The sequence below is a fragment of the Papio anubis genome, chromosome 6 (assembly GCF_008728515.1).
Source record: "Papio anubis isolate 15944 chromosome 6, Panubis1.0, whole genome shotgun sequence".
Lineage (NCBI taxonomy): Eukaryota > Metazoa > Chordata > Mammalia > Primates > Cercopithecidae > Papio > Papio anubis.
In genome coordinates, this window is record NC_044981.1 from 118467789 (window position 1) to 118485947 (window position 18159).

The 18159-nt window shown below is 40.8% G+C and overlaps 1 protein-coding gene across 1 annotated transcript; it reads left to right on the top strand.

Annotated features, from left to right (window-relative positions):
• The first annotated feature begins 729 nt into the window (after positions 1-729).
• Positions 730-10729, top strand: SF3B5 (splicing factor 3b subunit 5). The gene is made up of 3 exons (XM_003898083.4): positions 730-742; positions 7616-7620; positions 10040-10729. Exon 3 carries the CDS (start codon positions 10116-10118, stop codon positions 10374-10376), a length of 261 nt encoding a protein of 86 aa, XP_003898132.1. The 5' UTR covers positions 730-742; positions 7616-7620; positions 10040-10115; the 3' UTR covers positions 10377-10729.
• Positions 10730-18159: the final 7430 nt, after the last annotated feature.

Below are 18159 nucleotides of genomic sequence, written 5' to 3' on the forward strand. Positions count from 1 at the left end.
AAAAAACATGAACACAAACAGAAGCAATTATTGAAGGTCCTACCACATCAAGTGTGTCTGTACTGACAGCATCAGTCAATGGCTAACCACATTGCTAGAGATAAGAAGCCCTTTACTATTGGTGAAGAGTTGATCCTCCCTGCTGCTGAGGACATCTGTTGTGAACTTTTAGGAAAGGCTGCAGTTCAAAAGGAGACACACATTCCTCTTTGGCTAGCACCACAACTAGACAAATTGATGCAATAGCAGAGGATATTGAGGCATTATTGTTAGAGAGGATTAATAAGTCACCGTGGTACACAATCCAGGTTGACAAGTCTACCAATGCTGACAACAAGGCAACAATGCTTGTTTTTGTGAATATATTTTCAGGAGGATGTGTGTGAGGATATGTTATGTGTACTTTTGTTGCCAATCAACACCACAGCTGCAGAACTATTCAAGTCTTTGAATGATTACACATCAGGAAACTGAATTGGCCATTTTGTGTTGGTATATGCACGGATGGAGCAGTTGCCATGACAGGACAGCTTTCTGGTTTCACTACTTGGGTCAAAGAGGTTGCTTCTGAATGTGTCTATGCATTGTGTTGTTCATGGAGAAACGCTGGCTAGCTGAAAAATGTCACCTGAACTTCATCACGTTTTGCAGGATGTGATTAAAATTATCAGCTATATTGAAGTATATGCCCTTAACTCACGTCTGTTCGCACAGCTCTGTGAGGAGATGGACGCAGAGTACACTCATCTTCCTTCTACACAGAGGTGAAATGGCTTTCTAAAGATAGATCACTGGCCAGAGCTTTTGAATTAGATAAGCTGCTACAGAGATTTCTTTTAAAAAACAGTAATCACTGGCAGCACGTCAGTTACACAGGATGGGTGGCAAAACTTACTTGTGTGACATATTCAACCTGCTCAGCAAATTCAATCTGTCACTTCAGAGGAGAACAACTGTGTTCAAGTTGCTAGATAAAGTGGTTGCATTCAAATTCAACTGGAATTATGGGGGTGACAAGTCAACACCAGGATTTTTGATGTTTCAAACATTAGTAGAGATTTTGAAAGAGACTGAGCCAGGGCCTTCTTTCTCGCAGCAGGTGCATGATCACCTGTCTCACATTCAAAAGAGTTTGGGCATTACTTCCCAACTAAAAGACCTCTGGACTGGGAAGGAATGGATCCGTGATGCATTTGTGAGAAAAACACGTGAATCAACTTTGCCCGTACTAGAAGATCAACTGCTTGAGACTGCAAATAATGGTGCCTTTAAAAGTATGTTTGAAACTTCAAATCTCCATGTGTTCTGGATTAGAATCAAGGCAGAATATCCTCAGATTGCCACAAAAGCACGGAAAACCCTGCTTCCATTTCCAACATCCTATCTTTGTGAAGCAGGGTTTTCTGCAGTGATACAACCAAATTGAGATTACAGAGTAGAGTGGACATAAGCAACACACTTCGGGTGTCACTATCCCCCATCACCCCCAGATGGGACTGTCTAGTTGCAAGAAAATAAGCTCAGGGCTCCCAATGATTCTACATTATGGTGAGTTGTACAATTATTTCATTATATGTTACCATGTAATAATAACAGAAATAAAGTGTACAATAAATGTAATGCGCCTGAATCATCCCAAAACCATTGCCACCCCTAACCCCTGTCCGTGGAAAACTTGTCTTCCATGAAACCAGTCCCTGGCGCCAAAAAGGTTGAGGACCACTACCCTGGAGAAAACTCCTTCACATGTATGAGAATATTTGTTGCAGCATTGTTTCTAATCGCAAAAATATGAAAATAAATGCCCATCATTGAGAGAGTGGACACATTATGGTTTACTAATTAAGTGACATACTACATAGCAGTAAAAATGAACTAAAGTTCCACAACATGTAACATGAATACTGACAAGGGTAAAAAGCAACTTTTTAAACAATATAGACAGAGTGTTATTTATATAGAGCTTTAAAACATTCATAACAAAAACATCTATTGTGCATGGATACACAATTTCAGCAATCAAAAAAACAGGCTCCATAGAAAAATGGCAAAATGTTAAGGTTTGATACATCTCCCACAAGTATGCCTGACAAAATTCTTTGCATTTTAGGAGTGAAACATTTGTTATAACAGAGTTTATTTTATTTTAATTATTTATTTTTATTTTTAAAATTTATTTATTTTTTATTATACTTTTAACTTCTAGGGTACATGTGCACAACGTGCAGGTTTGTTACATATGTATACTTATGCCATGTTGGCATGCTGCACCCATTAACTCATCATTTACATTAGGTATATCTCCTAATGCTATCCCTCCCCGCTACCTCCACCCCATGACAGGCCCCAGTGTGTGATGTTCCCTACCCTGTGTCCAAGTGTTTTCATTGTTCAATTCCCACCTATGAGTGAGAAGATGTGGTGTTTAGTTTTCTGTTCTTGTGATAGTTTGCTGAGAAAGATGGTTTCCAGCTGCATCCATGTCCCTACAAAGGACATGAACTCATCCTTTTTAATGTCTGCATAGTATTCTGTGGTGTATATGTGCCACATTTTCTTAACCCAGTCTATCATTGATGGACATTTGGGTTGGTTCCAAGTCTTTGCTATTGTGAATAGTGCCACAATAAACATACGTGTGCATGTGTCTTTATAGCAGCATGATTTATAATCCTTTGGGTATACACCCAGTAATGGGATGGCTGGGTCAAATGGTATTTCTAGCTCTAGATCCTTGAGGAATCGCCACACTGTCTTCCACGATGGTTGAACTAGTTTACAGTCCCACCAACAGTGTTAAAGTGTTCCTATTTCTCCACATCCTCTCCAGCACCTGTTGTTTCCTGACTTTTTAATGATTGCCATTCTAACTGGTGTGAGATGGTGTCTCATTGTAGTTTTGATTTGCACTTCTCTGACGGCCAGCGATGATGAGCATTTCTTCATGTGTCTGTTGGCTGCATAAATGTCTTCTTTTGGGAAGTGTCTGTTCATATCCTTTGCCCACTTTTTGATGGGGTTGTTTTTTTCTTGTAAATTTGTTTGAGTTCTCTGTAGGTTCTGGATATTAGCCCTTTGTCAGATGAGTAGATTGCAAAAATTTTCTTCCATTCTGTGGGTTGCCTGTTCACTCTGATGGTAGTTGCTTTTGCTATGCAGAAGCTCTTTAGTTTAATTAGATCCCATTTGTCAATTTTGGCTTTTGTTGCCATTGCTTTTGGTGTTTTAGTCATGAAGTCTTTGCCCATGCCTATGTCCTGAATGGTATTGCCTAGGTTTTCTTCTAGGGTTTTTATGGTTTTAGGCCTAACATTTAAGTCTTTAATCCATCTTGAATTAATTTTTATATAAGGTGTAAAAAAGGGACCCAGTTTCAGCTTTCTACATATGGCTAGCCAGTTTTCCCAGCACCATTTATTAAATAGGGAATCCTTTTCCCATTTCTTGTTTTTGACAAGTTTGTCAAAGATCAGATGGTTGTAGATGTGTGGTATTATTTCTGAGAGCTCTGTTCTGTTCCATTGATCTATATGTCTGTTTTGGTACCACTACTATGCTGCTTTGGTTACTGTAGCCTTGTATCATAGTTTGAAGTCAGGTAGTGTGATGCCTCCAGCTTTGCACTTTTGGCTTAGGATTGTCTTGGTTATCTGGGCTCTTTTTTGGCTCCACATGAACTTTAAAGTAGTTTTTTCCAATTCTGTGAAGAAAGTCATTGGTAGCTTTATGGGGATGGCATTGCATCTATATATTACCTTGGGCAGTATAGCCATTTTCATGAAATTGATTCTTCCTATCCATGAGTATGGAATGTTCTTCCATTTGTTTGTGTCCTCTTTTATTTCATTGAGCAGTGGTTTGTAGTTCTCCTTGAAGTCCTTCACATCCCTCTAAGTTGGATTCCTAGGTATTTTATTCTATTTGAAGCAATTGTGAATGGAAGTTCATTCATGATTTGACTCTCTGTTTGTCTGTTACTGGTGTATAAGAATGCTTGTGATTTTTGCACATTGATTTTGTATCCTGAGACTTTGTTGAAGTTGCTTATCAGCTTAAGGAGATTTGGGGCTGAGATGATGGGGTTTTCTAAATATACAATCATGTCATCTGCAAACAGGGACAATTTGACTTCTTCTTTGCCTAATTGAATACCCTTTATTTCTTTCTCCTGCATGATTGCCCTGGCCAGAACTTCCAACACTATGTTGAATAGGAGTGGTGAGAGAGGACATCCCTGTGTTATGACAGTTTTCAAAGGGAATGCTTCCAGTTTTTGCCCATTCAGTATGATATTGGCTGTGGGTTTGTCATAAATAGCTCTTATTATTTTGAGGTACGTTCCATCAATACCGAATTTATTGAGCGTTTTTAGCGTGAAGGGCTGTTGAATTTTGTCAAAGGCCTTTTCTGCATCTATTGCGATAATCATGTGGGTTTTGTCTTTGGTTCTGTTTATATGCTGGATTACGTTTATTGATTTGCATATGTTGAACCAGCCTTGCATCCCAGGGATGAAGCTCACTTGATCATGGTGGATAAGCTTTTTGATGTGCTGCTGGATTCGGTTTGCCAGTATTTTATTGAGGATGTTTGTATCAATGTTCATCCGGGATATTGGTCTAAAATTCTCTTTTTTTGTTGTGTCTCTGCCAGGCTTTGGTATCAGGATGATGTTGGCCTCATAAAATGAGTTAGGGAGGATTTTCTCTTTTTCTATTGATTGGAATAATTTCAGAAGGAATGGTACCAGCTCCTCTTTGTACCTCTGGTAGAATTCGGCTGTGAATCCGTCTGGTCCTGGACATTTTTTGGTTGGTAGGCTATTAATTATTGCCTCAATTTCAGAGCCTGTTATTGGTCTATTCAGGGATTCAACTTCTTCCTAGTTTAGTCTTGGGAGAGTGTATGTGTCCAGGAATTTATCCATTTCTTCTAGGTTTTCTAGTTTATTTGCGTAGAGGTGTTTATAGTATTCTCTGATGGTAGTTTGTATTTCTGTGGGGTCGGTGGTGATATCCCCTTTATATTTTTTATTGTGTCTATTTGATTCTTCTCTCTTTCCTTCTTTATTAGTCTCGCTAGCGGTCTGTCAATTTTGTTGATCTTTTCAAAAAACCAGCTCCTGCATTCATTGTTCTTTTAAGGGTTTTTTTGTGTCTCTATCTCCTTCAGTTCTGCTCTGATCTTAGTTATTTCTTGCCTTCTGCTAGCTTTTGAATGTGTTTGCTCTTGCTTCTCTAGTTCTTTTAATTGTGATGTTAGGGTGTCAATTTTAGATCTTTCTTGCTTTCTCTTGTGGGCATTTAGTGCTATAAATTTCCCTCTACACACTGCTTAAAATGTGTCCCAGAGATTCTGATATGTTGTATCTTTGTTCTCACTGGTTTCAAAGAACATCTTTATTTCTGCCTTCATTTCGTTATGTACCCAGTAGTCACTCAGGAGCAAGTTGTTCAGTTTCCATGTAGTTGTGTGGTTTTGAGTGAGTTTCATAATCCTGAGTTCTAGTTTGATTGCACTGTGGTCTGAGAGACAGTTTGTTATAATTTCTGTTCTTTTACATTTGCTGAGGAGTGCTTTACTTCCAACGAGGTGGTCAATTTTGGAATAAGTGTGATGTGGTGCTGAGAAGAATGTATATTCTGTTGATTAGGGGTGGAGAGTTCTGTAGATGTCTATTAGTCTGCTTGGTGTAGAGTTGAGTTCAATTCCTGGATATTCTTGTTAACTTTCTGTCTCATTGATCTCTCTAATGTTGACAGTGGGGTGTTAAAGTCTCCCATTATTATTGTGTGGGAGTCTAAGTCTCTTTGTAAGTCTCTAAGGACTTGCTTTATGAATCTGGGTGCTCCTGCATTGGGTGCATATCTATTTAGGATAGTTAGCTTTTCTTGTTGAATTGATCCCTTTACCATTATGTAATGGCCTTCTTTGTCTCTTTTGATCTTTGTTGGTTTAAAGTCTGTTTTATCAGAGACTAGGATTGCAACCCCTGCTGTTTTTTGTTTTCCACTTGCTTGGTAGATCTTCCTCCATCCCTTTATTTTGATCCTATGTGTGTCTCTGCACGTGAGATGGGTCTCCTGAATACAGCACACTGATGAGTATGGACTCTTTATCCAATTTGCCAGTCCATGTCTTTTAATTGGAGCATTTAGCCCATTTACACTTAAGGTTAATATTGTTATGTGTGAATTTGATCCTGTCATTATGATATTAGCTGGTTATTTTGCTCATTAGTTGATGCAGTTTCTTCCTAGCATCGATTGTCTTTACAATTTGGCATGTTTTTGCAGTGGCTAGTACTGGTTGTTCCTTTCCATGTTTAGTGCTTCCTTTAGGAGCTCTTGTAGGGCAGGCCTGGTGGTGACAAAATCTCTAAGCATTTGCTTGTCTGTAAAGGATTTTATTTCTCCTTCACTTATGAAACTTGGTTTGGCTGGATATGAAATTCTGGGCTGAAAATTCTTTTATTTAAGAATGTTGAATATTGGCCCCACTCTCTTTTGGCTTGTTGAGTTTCTGCTGAGAGATCTGCTCTTAGTCTGATGGGCTTCCCTTTGTGAGTAACCCGTCCTTTCTCTCTGGCTGCCCTTAACATTTTTTCCTTCATTTCAACTTTGGTGAATCTGACAATTATGTGTCTTGGAGTTGTTCTTCTTGAGGAGTATCTTTGTTGCATTCTCTGTATTTCCTGAATTTGAATGTTGGCCTGACTTGCTAGGTTGGGGAAGTTCTCCTGGATAGTATCCTGCAGAGTGTTTTCCAACTTTGTTCTATTCTCCTTGTCACTTTCAGGGACACCAATCAGACGTAGATTTGGTCTTTTCACATAGTCCCATATTTCTTAGAGGCTTTGTTCATTTCTTTTTACTCCTTTTTCTGTAAACTTCTCTTCTTACTTCCTTTCATTCATTTGATCTTCAATCACTGATACCCTTTCTTCCAGTTTATCGAATTGGTTACTGAAGACCCTTTCTTCCAGTTGATCGAATCGGTTACTGAAGCTTGTGAATTTGTCATGTAGTTCGCATGCCATGGTTTTCAGCTCTATCAGGTCATTTAAGGACTTCTCTACATTGGTTATTCTAGTTAACCATTCATCTAATCTTTTTTCAAGGTTTTTAGCTTCTTTGCAATGGGTTCAAACTTCCTCCTTTAGCTTGGAGAATTTTGATTGTCTGAAGCCTTCTTCTCTCAACTTGTCAAAGTCATTCTCCATCCAGCTTTTCTCTGTTGCTGGCAAGGAGCTGCATTCCTTTTGAGGGGGAGAGGTGCTCTGATTTTTTGAATTTTCAGTTCTTCTGCTCTGTTTTTCCCCCATCTTTGTGGTTTTATCTACCTTTGGTCTTTGATGATGGTGACGTACAGATGGGATTTTGGTGTGAATGTCCTTTCCGTTTGTTAGTTTTTTTTCTAACAGTCAGGACCCTCAGCTGCAGGTCTGTTGGAGTTTGCTGGAGGTCCACTCCAGGTCCTGTTTGCCTGGGTATCAGCAGCAGAAGCTGCAGAAGAGTGAATATTGCTGAACAGCAAATGTTGCTGCCTGATCGTTCCTCTGGAAGCTTCGTCTCAGAGGGGTACCTGGCCGTGTGAGGTGTCAATCTGCCCCTACTGGGGGGTACCTCCCAGTTATGCTACTCGAGGGTCAGGGAGCCACTTGAGGAAGCAGTCTGTCCGTTCTCAGATCTCAAACTCTGTGCTAGGAGAACCACTACTCTTTCCAAAGCTGTGAGACAGGGACATTTAAATCTGCAGAGGTTTCTACTGCCTTTTGTTTGGCTATGCCCTGACCCCAGAGGTGGAGTCTACAGAGGCAAGCAGGCCTCCTTGAGCTGCAGTGGGCTTCACCCAGTTCGAGCTTCCTGGCTGCTTTGTTTACCTACTCAAGCCTCAGCAATGGTGGGTGCCCCTCCCCTAGTCTCACTGCCACCTTGCCATCAGACTGCTGTGCTAGCAATGAGGGAGACTCCAGTGTGGGACCCTCCAAGCCAGGCGCAGGATATAATCTCCTGGTGTGCCGTTTGCTAAGACCCTTGGAAAAGCATAGTATTAGGGTGGGAGTGACCCGATTTTCCAGGTGTTGTGTGTCATGGTTTCCCTTGACTAGGAAAGCCCTTGCGCTTCCCTGGTAAGGCAATGCCTCACCCTGCTTCAGCTCTCTCTTGGTGGACTGCACCCACTGTCTTGCACCCACTGTCCAACACGCCCCAGTGAGATGAACCCAGTACCTCAGTTGGAAGTGCAGAAATCACCCGTCTTCTGTGTCGCTCACACTGGGAGCTGTAGCCTGGAGCTGTTCCTATTCGGCCATCTTGGAACCTGACCCAACAAAGTTTAAACAGCAGAATAAAATAATTTTTCAAGTTATCTCTCTCCTAGTAAAGTTTTCCTTCCCTTCCGTTGTAATAGAGTTATTTAACCATTTATCAAATTTTTGTTTTGGATTTTTTTTTTTCAAGTAGCTTCTACCCATGTAAGGAAGTTATTAAACCAAACAGTAGGATATAAAGCAATAACAAGGAAGAGATGTATAACCTGCAAAGAGGAAGGAGAGTTTACATCTGTCTGGAGCAGCCAGAGAAAACTCTAAGGAGATGCATTTGAGCTGCCTTTTTGGGAGATGTATTCACCAAGGGAACAGACATTCCACGTAGAGGGAACAGCTTGTACAAGAAAATGGGGATGGGCACAACAGGTAACACGGAGAAGTACAGTTGTCCCTCAGTATCCGTGAGTGATTTGTTCCAGGACTCCCATGGATACCAAAACTAGAGGATGCTCAAGTCCCTGATATAAAATGGCTTGTATTTGCACATATGCACATTCTCCTGTATAGTTTGTCTCCAGATTATTTAACAATACCTAATACAATGTAAATGCTATGTAAATAGTTGTTATACTATATTGTTTAGGGAATAATAACCTTAAAAAGTCTACACTTCAGTACAGACTGACTTTTTCCCCAAAATTTTTCAATCGGGTCGGTTGAATCCACAAAACCCACTGAATGGAAGGGCCAAGTAGGGTGCAGTGAGGCCTTGGAGGAAGGATATCAAAGTAAGTGGCTAGAGAGGAAGGAGGAGCTTGAGGTGGAAGCCGGAATGTGTGGGAATTGGTGCTGTACTTGCTCACCAAGCACCCTGGTTAGAGCTGAAATAACTCTTTTATGCCACAGACTCCTAAGAGACATAGCTGGGACCAGAACTTGTGCCTGCCGACTTCTGGGTAATCCATCCCTGGTTGTGTAGGGATGGCTGTGCTACCATGATAGCTTTGAAAAACACGGAGAGTTTATTTTCGGGGCTGCTTGTAGTCCAGTCCTACTTGGGTTTCCCATTTCCTATCAGCCCCAAGCCACCCACGGATGCTCCCCACCTCCCAGACATCACCTTCCACTAGGTCCCCAGATCACTTTTAAAACGCAACCAGGGGCCTGGCGCAGTGGCTCACGCCTGTAATCCCAGCATTTTGGAAGTCCGAGGAGGGAGGATCACGAAATCAGGAGTTCGAGATCAGCCAGGCAAAGACAGTGAAACCCCATCTCTACTAAAAATACAAAAAAAAAAAAAAATTGGCCTGACGTGGTGGTGTGCGCCTGTAATCCCAGCTACTCGAGAGGCTGAGGCAGGAGAATCGCGTGAACCCGGGAGGCGTTAAGTTGCAGTGAATCGAGATCGCGCCATTACACTGCAGTCCCGGCAACAGTGCGAGACTCTGTCTCAACAAAACGAGACCAGGAGTTCCAGAAGCCTACGAGCACGAACTCCCAAGACTACAAGTCCCAGCATGCAAGGCTCCCTGTTGGAAAAGGGCTTCCCATAGCCACCAAGTGGACCATCATGCAACGCTCTCTGACGGGGCGGGGCTCGCTACAGGGGCGACACACTTGTGGCGTCGCCTCGGCAACTCCAATTCCGTGACAGAATGTGCTTCCGCTTCCGCCTTTGAGCCCTATGAGCGAGACTTACGCTACTTAGTCGTCGTGACGCCATTCTTCTGCGACGGCGCGGGCCTGGAGCTTCCGCACGGTGGCCTCACTCCCGCGTGAAACGCCAAAGAGGCGATTTGTTGTCTGCGTCCTCTGTCCTGGGAACTAAGGGGAAAGCGGCGAGATGACGGACCGCTACACCATCCACAGCCAGCTGGAGCACCTGCAGTCCAAGTACATCGGCACGGGCCACGCCGACACCACCAAGTGGGAGTGGCTGGTGAACCAACACCGCGACTCGTACTGCTCCTACATGGGCCACTTCGACCTTCTCAACTACTTCGCCATTGCGGAGAATGAGAGCAAAGCGCGAGTCCGCTTCAATTTGATGGAGAAGATGCTTCAGCCTTGTGGACCGCCAGCCGACAAGCCCGAGGAGAACTGAGACTCTGCCTTACCACCACTGTGCGGGGCACCTCTCCCAGTGTTCCTCAGGTTGGCCAATCCCTTCGACTATTTCTGCCTCCAAAGGACCGGCTCTCCATGGCTCCTGCGTCTGGTACTTCCGCGTACAGAAGTGCTTGCCCGGGGAATCCCGCCTGACCTGCCTTCATGTGAACCCTTTGGAATAGCACTGGGAGACCAGCAGAACCCCTGAGAACTGTGCTGGTGAAGAGGGCCTAGAGCCGGCAAGCGTTTGAGAAGAGGGCGTGGCGCTGGAATGAGATGGGATTTGGCGTCTCATTTTTGGCTAATTGATTGTCATTGGCTTTTTCCATAAAGTTTAGAAATCATTCAGTCTCTTGGTGTGAACTTCCTGTGTTAGGGTGGAGGGCTCCTGAAAGAGCCGAGCGGGAAATGGGTCGGGGGAGGGAGTGCATGCCAGTGTCCATGATCAGGTACTTAAATCCGCCCTGTCTACCATTATAATTAATTCCCCGACTGCCACTTCTCCCAAGAGCGTTATTTTCAGGCCCACAATGCCTTCAGTATTGAAGTTTGTGGTTATTGTATCCCATTTTCTTTTTCTCCCTTTTTAAAAGTCTTTGCAGTCTTTGCTGTCATTGTCCTCCTTAGCCTCTTTAAAATGCATCCTTTCTTTTTCTTGGGAATTTGTGGCCGTGTCTCCAGAATGACAAGCTGGCAAGTGAGTTCATCCTTTCTATATTCAACAAATATTTGTTGAGCTCTATGAACTCACGTTCTTGGGGCTTACATTATGCTGGTGGTGGAGAAAGGAGGTCAAACACTGTAGACGTAATAAGTAAATGTTAGAAGATGCTGCGGGGAGGGGAGAACAATGTACCTGGTGTGGGTGGGAGTAGTTGGTAGGGCCATAATCTTAAATATGATACACAAGTTACTGAGATGGTGACATTTGAGCAAAGACTTTAGGGAAATGAGGGAAATAGCCATGCGGAAAACTGGAGAAATTGCTTTCCATGAAGAGGGAACTGCCAGTGCAATGGTACTAACACTGGGAGTATGTATGGTTTATTGGAGGACCTGCAAAGAGGCAAGCATGGCTGGAGGGGGTGAGCCAGGGGAAAAGTAGAGGGACAGGTAATGGAGTGGGAAACGAGTAGAGCCTTGTAGGACAATATATGAACCTCTGAGGAGCCATTGGAAGGTTGTGGGTTTTTTAATTTTAGTTTTTAAAAATAAGAGATGGGTCTTGCTATGTTGGCTAGGTTGGTCTTGAACTCTTAGCCTCAAGCAGTCCTCCCACCTCAGCTTCCCAAAGTGCTAAGATTACAGGTGTGAGCCACCACTCCAGACCATTGGAAGGTTTTTACCCAGAGAAGACACATGACCTGGCATAGCTTAGATCAGTGGTGGCTTTGGAACTCCAGGCTGAAGTGCGGTGGCACGATCATGGCTCACTGCAGCCTCAACTTCCAGGACTCAAGCAGTCCTCCCACCTCAGCCTCCCAAGTAGTTGGGACTACAGGCACGGGCCACCATGCCCGGCTAATTTTTGCATGTCTTAGTTTTTTTGTAGAGATGGAGGTCTCATGTTTCCCGGGCTGGTCTTGAACTCCTGGCTCAAGCAATCCACCCACCTCAGCCTCCCAAAGTGCTGGGATTACAGGTGTGAGTCTCTACTCCTACCTTCCATTACACTAGAAAATTGTTGAAGACACCAAAGAGCCTCTGTTTGCGTGGATTATGGCTGTTGATATTCACCATAGAAATGAAAGCAAAAGTTTTAATTCATTGAAAAATAAGGACAATTCTCAGGTCAATGGTAAAAATAATGATAAAACCATTTCATGTTAACAAAAAAGTTCTTGTTTTATGAAAAATGACAATTTACCAAGACACAATTTAGTGAGAAGAATGACTTTTAAGAAAAACTGGTTTTTCAGAGGTCTGTGCTTGGCTTAATAGAAGACAGCTTGATTCCCATATCTGTTTTTGTGTTCAAACTGTTGGGATATGAAATTTTTGTTGAAGTATGAAAAAATCCACTTCTTATAAATACTTAGTATGGGAGGAATATTTAACTTTTTCAAATACTTGTATATATACTTCTTTGATATTCTACTAAAACCCAACAAGTGGTAGTTTCTTAAAGGTTAGTTACAACATGGAATCTGAAACTGGTTTAATGAACTTTTTATTCTGTTCCATTAAAATTCATTCATCTGTCTTGAGCTTTGAATGGATCTTTTACCCATACCTGATTTGGAACATCATGCATCAGTCATCTGAAAAGTAATGGGTCACTGAGTTACACAGGCCTTCCAAATGTTGATACATTCATTATATATATCAAAAATCACATTGATTAATGTGTCTCAGGAAGGTCTTATAGTATTTGGAAACTGAAAAACCTACTGTGAAGGTATAAGTTTTCCACAAGTTTAAGTTTTTACTTGATAGCTTGAACTTGACCAAGCTATCAAGCATGAAATTGATAGCAAATATTATTGTTTTCCTTTAAGAGAAAGGCGCACTTGGTTTGTTTTCAAGAAAATGTCTGCCAAATACATACTCAAGTCTGAGCAACAAGATACAGTTTGTCATTTTTTCATGTAAAAACGTGCCTTGAAAAAAAAAAAAAAAAGCCAATTCAGTTTGCAACTCAAATAATAAAAAGTGTTTTTCCTTGAGAAAACCATTGTCCTTTGGCAGGCAGCAGAAATGTGTTATGCATATTACCAGTTTCATCACACAGAATATTAAAAGACATCTTAAGGGTTAAGATTTCATAAAGTTAGTAATTTTTACTACTTCATCAAGCACATTGTTAAGTGAAACTGAATTGTTTTTTGTTTTTGTTTGTTTTTACTGAGGGTGCATGGCAATGAAGTATACAATGACCAGGAATACATTTTTGTGCCACTCCATTGATTTATGCTAAGTGCTGGTAGTTTTATCACTATTGCTTTTGCACCATCTGTGCAAATGCTAACGGTAAGAAAGGCAAGTAAAATGTTACTTTTATGAAAATAGTTTTGGCTTCACAGTTTCCCTGAGATTTCTTTCTTGCCATTTTTACTGGAAATAATGACCGATAGGAGATTAAACTATGGTGGTTTACACTTGGGTATTTGGCAGATATTTTATCAAAAATGGATGAAATGGGCCATCACTTCAAGAAAAACAGTTGAACTGTGGTTTCAGATGATCCCTCTGGCTGCTGTGTTGAGAGTAGACTGGGGTAATGTGAAAGAGGATAGATTGTAATAATTGGCAATTAAATAAAAATGTCAACATTAATTTTTTTTTTCCTCTTTAAAGAATAGCAGAGTCAAACTAAGTCACCATCCTTATAAAACTTGATAAAGGTATAAAAAGTGTCATTAGAGTGAGCTCCTGTCCCCATTTCAAGGCTGTAGCAGTAGACCAAGAGAGATGACAGCCTGCATTGGAGATAGAGAGGAAAGGACTGGATATATGGTATGGGATAGCATATATAAAGAAATGAGTAATGTGTACAGTAAGAATTTAGAAGGAAGTCAGTAACTTAAAGACCTCCATGAAGAGTGGGGTTTCACAAAGGCAAGGATTTTGGTCTTTTTTACAAACTAATATATCCTAAGTATCTAGAATGATGTCTAACACATCCCAGGTGTCCAATAAATCTTAAGTGTTGACTATCAAAGGATAGGGCTTAATCTAGGTGATATATTGGGCCCATGCTAATTCATGTTCTTAGGCAGTCTTTAACTTTACCATAATAGGTAATACCAAAGAAGAGCTATCTGAAAACATGCTTCCTATAATATTAATAATGGCTAACATATTGAGCATTTTTATGGTGTGCTAAGTGTTTTGTGTGATCTTTGGGAGGTACTGTCTTCATTTTACAGATGAAACAGGTTCAGAAAAGTAATTTGCACATGATCACACAACTAGTAACCAGGTTTTTTCAAAGTCTTGTACTGTTGCCCAAGTAGGTCTAGCATACAAAAATAATATTAGAATAATTTGAAATAAGTTGTCTCAGATTTTTAAAATCAAAATACTAAAAGTTTAGTAGATTATATTGAAAGAATATCAGACCAATATGAAAGATCTCATAGAACCCTAAGTAAAAAATGTAATTTGAAATATATTGAATAAAGATTGAATAAAAATAATCTTAGTAGGAAGCATAATTGTTTTGTGTGGAAAAACATTTCAAGTATCTGAAAGTAGAAGTGCATTCCAAATAAATTTAATTGAGCCATTCTGTTTTTGTTGTTCTCATATAAAATAATATTTGTGTCAAACACAGGAGGGCAGCAGATGATACTCAGATGGAAGTTACTTTCAGAAAAAGATCTAAACTTGCAGATTCCTGATAACTCCGGAGAAAAATCAGCGGTTTCTATGTGTATTTAGAATGATATAATTAGAAAGCCACTTTGTAAACTATAAAGAATTGGGCACGTTTTTCATTTGACAAATTTTAGTGATCATTTTACAGATGACTGTATTATGCTTAAAAGCATGGGACAAGATGTGGGCCCTTTGAAAGCACGGTAGTTGGAGAAATAAATATAGCAGCACATAAATAATTTTAATATGTAGCAGCAAGTGATAAATGCTAAAAAGAAATTTAGAAAAAAAGGCTACAGGAATGTACAGGAAGAGATCATTGCAAACCGCCAGTGAGGTACTGGGTGAGGGCATTGAGAAAGGCATTTGGGCAGGGCCTTGACTAATGAAATAAAACTTACACTTTTTTTTTTGAGACTGAGTCTTGCACTGTCACCCAGGTTGGAGTGCAGTGGCATGATCTCGGCTCACTGCAATCTCCACCTCCCGGGTTCAAGCGATTCTCCTTGCCTCAGCCTCCCAAGTAGCTGGGATTACAGGCACCCGCCACCCGACCCGGCTAACTTTTTTGTATTTTTAGTAGAGACAGGGTTTCACTATATTGACCAAGCTGGTCTTGAACTCCTGACCTCATGATCCACCCACCTCGGCCTCCCCAGCAGCTGGGATTACAGGTGTGAGCCACCATGCCCAGCCAAAACTTACACATTTAAGACTAGGGCAAGGTTTCTTAGCTGCCCTCATAAGGGCAGAATTCAAATCCCTTTTCTCTATTAAAACCTTTTCCAGGCCGGGCGCAGTGGCTCATGCCTGTAATCCCAGCACTTTGGGAGGCCGAGGCAGGTGGATCACAAGGTCAGGAGTTCGAGACCAGCCTGACCAACATGGTGAAACCCCGTCTCTACTAAAAATACAAAAATTAGCTGGGCATGGTGGTGCATGCCTGTAATCCCAGCTTCTCAGGAGGCTGAGGCAGGAGAATTGCTTGAACCAGGGAGGTGGAGGTTGCAGTGAGCCAAGATTACGCCACTGTACTCCAACCCAGGCGACAGAGTGAGACTCCGTCTCAAAAAAACAAAAACAAAAACAAAAACAAAAAAAAACCCCTCTCCATTACTTCTAATAACTTCTTATGGCTTACAAGACCTCCCACCCTTTGGCCCCTGCTTTCATAAATCTGGAAAACCAGGGTCTACATCCTAGGTTGATAACAATAACATAACAATTACTATTTACTATGTGTGCACTATGTGCCAAAGACTAACATCAACATCTCAGTTTTCATGACAAACTTGAGAAAGTTATTATCCCATTACACTAATAAACAAAAATATTAGGACAATTGAAGGGTCTTGCCCAATATCATCAACAAGTAACAGGTAGAGCAGGGACTTAAACTAGCATCCAGTCTCTTCGTGGGGTCGATGAGGGTTTCCAGAAATGTGTTTTACAGAATTCTGATTCCTGGAAAAATTATCAATGGTTTTTTTGGGTTTTTTTATTTTGTTTTTGTTTTGGTTTTTAGGGATAAGGTGGGGGGGGCCATTTTGGTGAAATAAGTTTCAGAAATGCCATACACCTTGGAGATTCATGCTTCAGATTATTCAAAGTTTCACAGTAAGAAATTTTGCTTGACTATCATTTCCTACATTTATTTAATCCTGGAATTTATTTTCTCAAGAAATACAAAGATAATTCTGAGAAAAATATTTGAGGGATACTGCTTTTGGTAATGAAAACATTTTAGAATAGAGAAATGATGTATTCAACCCTGAACTCAAGGAAGATAAATTTGGCAGCGGTGTGTAGGTTGGAACTCATAGCCACAGAAAACTTTCCTTTCCTTGGGTTGTAATTCCATCGCTGAAAGTGAATACGTTTGTGAATGGAAATTCTTTGTTCTCAGCTCCGATTCTTTCCACCTCTCTTAGACTAGCAAATTAAAGATATTACAAAGAAAGGAGACATTAATCATATTGCACAAATTAGTTATGAAGCTATCTGCAGCTCATTCTTTTTCAGGACAAGAGCAAGAAGAAAACCAATACATTTTGTTCCTTAATTTTATTAATGTCTGGAAGATGTGTACTGATGAGGTATCAGTACTGCATGATCTGGCAGCCAACAGTTGGTCTGCTTTGGAGAGATGACAATTTGTTCTTAACTGGCTTTTCATTTCACGTCGTACATTTCTTTCAGCTCTCTCTGTCCTACATCTTCCTTATGTGCGATACACACATTTGCTCCATCATGCCTGCCCACTCAATTAACCCTGAAATACCGAAACCTGGAGCCGGGGGGGGTGCTGGTAGGAAACCAAGACATTGAAGAGTCCATCTCATCTCTCACACTACACAAAGGGTCTGGTAGGAATGGCTCTTTCAAGCGCTATCTGTGATCTGCATTAGCTCAGAATCCTTCCTCGTCTCCACTTCCTTCATTTCCTAGCCACTGTTCTCAGTTGTTATCTTGTCCTCTAGGCGTCCCTCTTACCACTCTATCCTCCTATTTCAATGAACCTTATCCTTGCTTCCTCCATGTCTCCTCTAAAAATAGCGGCCTTTAAAGCAGAAGTGTCTTTGTAACATTACAAACGAAGGGAAAATACAGTAGGTGATTTGAGGCCCTGTGGTACAGCATTAAAGCGTTTAGGGTGTTCACCACCTCAGCCTCCCTCTCCTCACCTCCAAGCCCTGGGCCAGCAGACTAGGGCACTCATCTCTGGTTCTGGTCCACTGCTGTCTGTTTCAGAATTCCGCCTTTAAAACGGTATCATTAGTATTAATACTATCTCATTCATCAATTTTGATATGACAATCGAATGATGTGTACCTTGTAGAAAAGTTTGTCTTTTTTTGATTAAACAAAAAAAGGTACACAGAATAATATAACATGGAGATACTTCTACCTCAAATTTTGTCCAAGTTCCTTCCCTTTTTTCTATTTTTAAAACAATTTGCAAATTATGTATCTATGCCCCTTTTTAAACCTGAAAGGAAGCATTACAGGTAAAACTATTGTCTCCTTTGACCATTTATAGCCCAATCTCTCCTGTGTCCTCATATTCATCCCTACCCCCACCACCAAAGTAATCACTTCAATGAGTAAGTTCTTCCCGTATACCCATTAGATTTTATAAACATATATTCATATCTAGGAACCATATGTAGAAGTGTTGTTATGTTTTTAAAAATATATGTGTGTATAATACATATGCATATATATACATATGTATAGATACATATATGTGCATATATATACATATGTGTAGATACATATATGTGCATACATATGTATACAAATGTATATATACATCTATATACACACACACAAATGAAAGTATCTGGCAGTTTCTCAAAAAGCTAGACAAAGAATTATCATGTGATTCAACAATTCCATTTCTAGGTATATAACCAAAGGGATTGAAAGCAAGGACTGGAATAGATAATTATATGCCA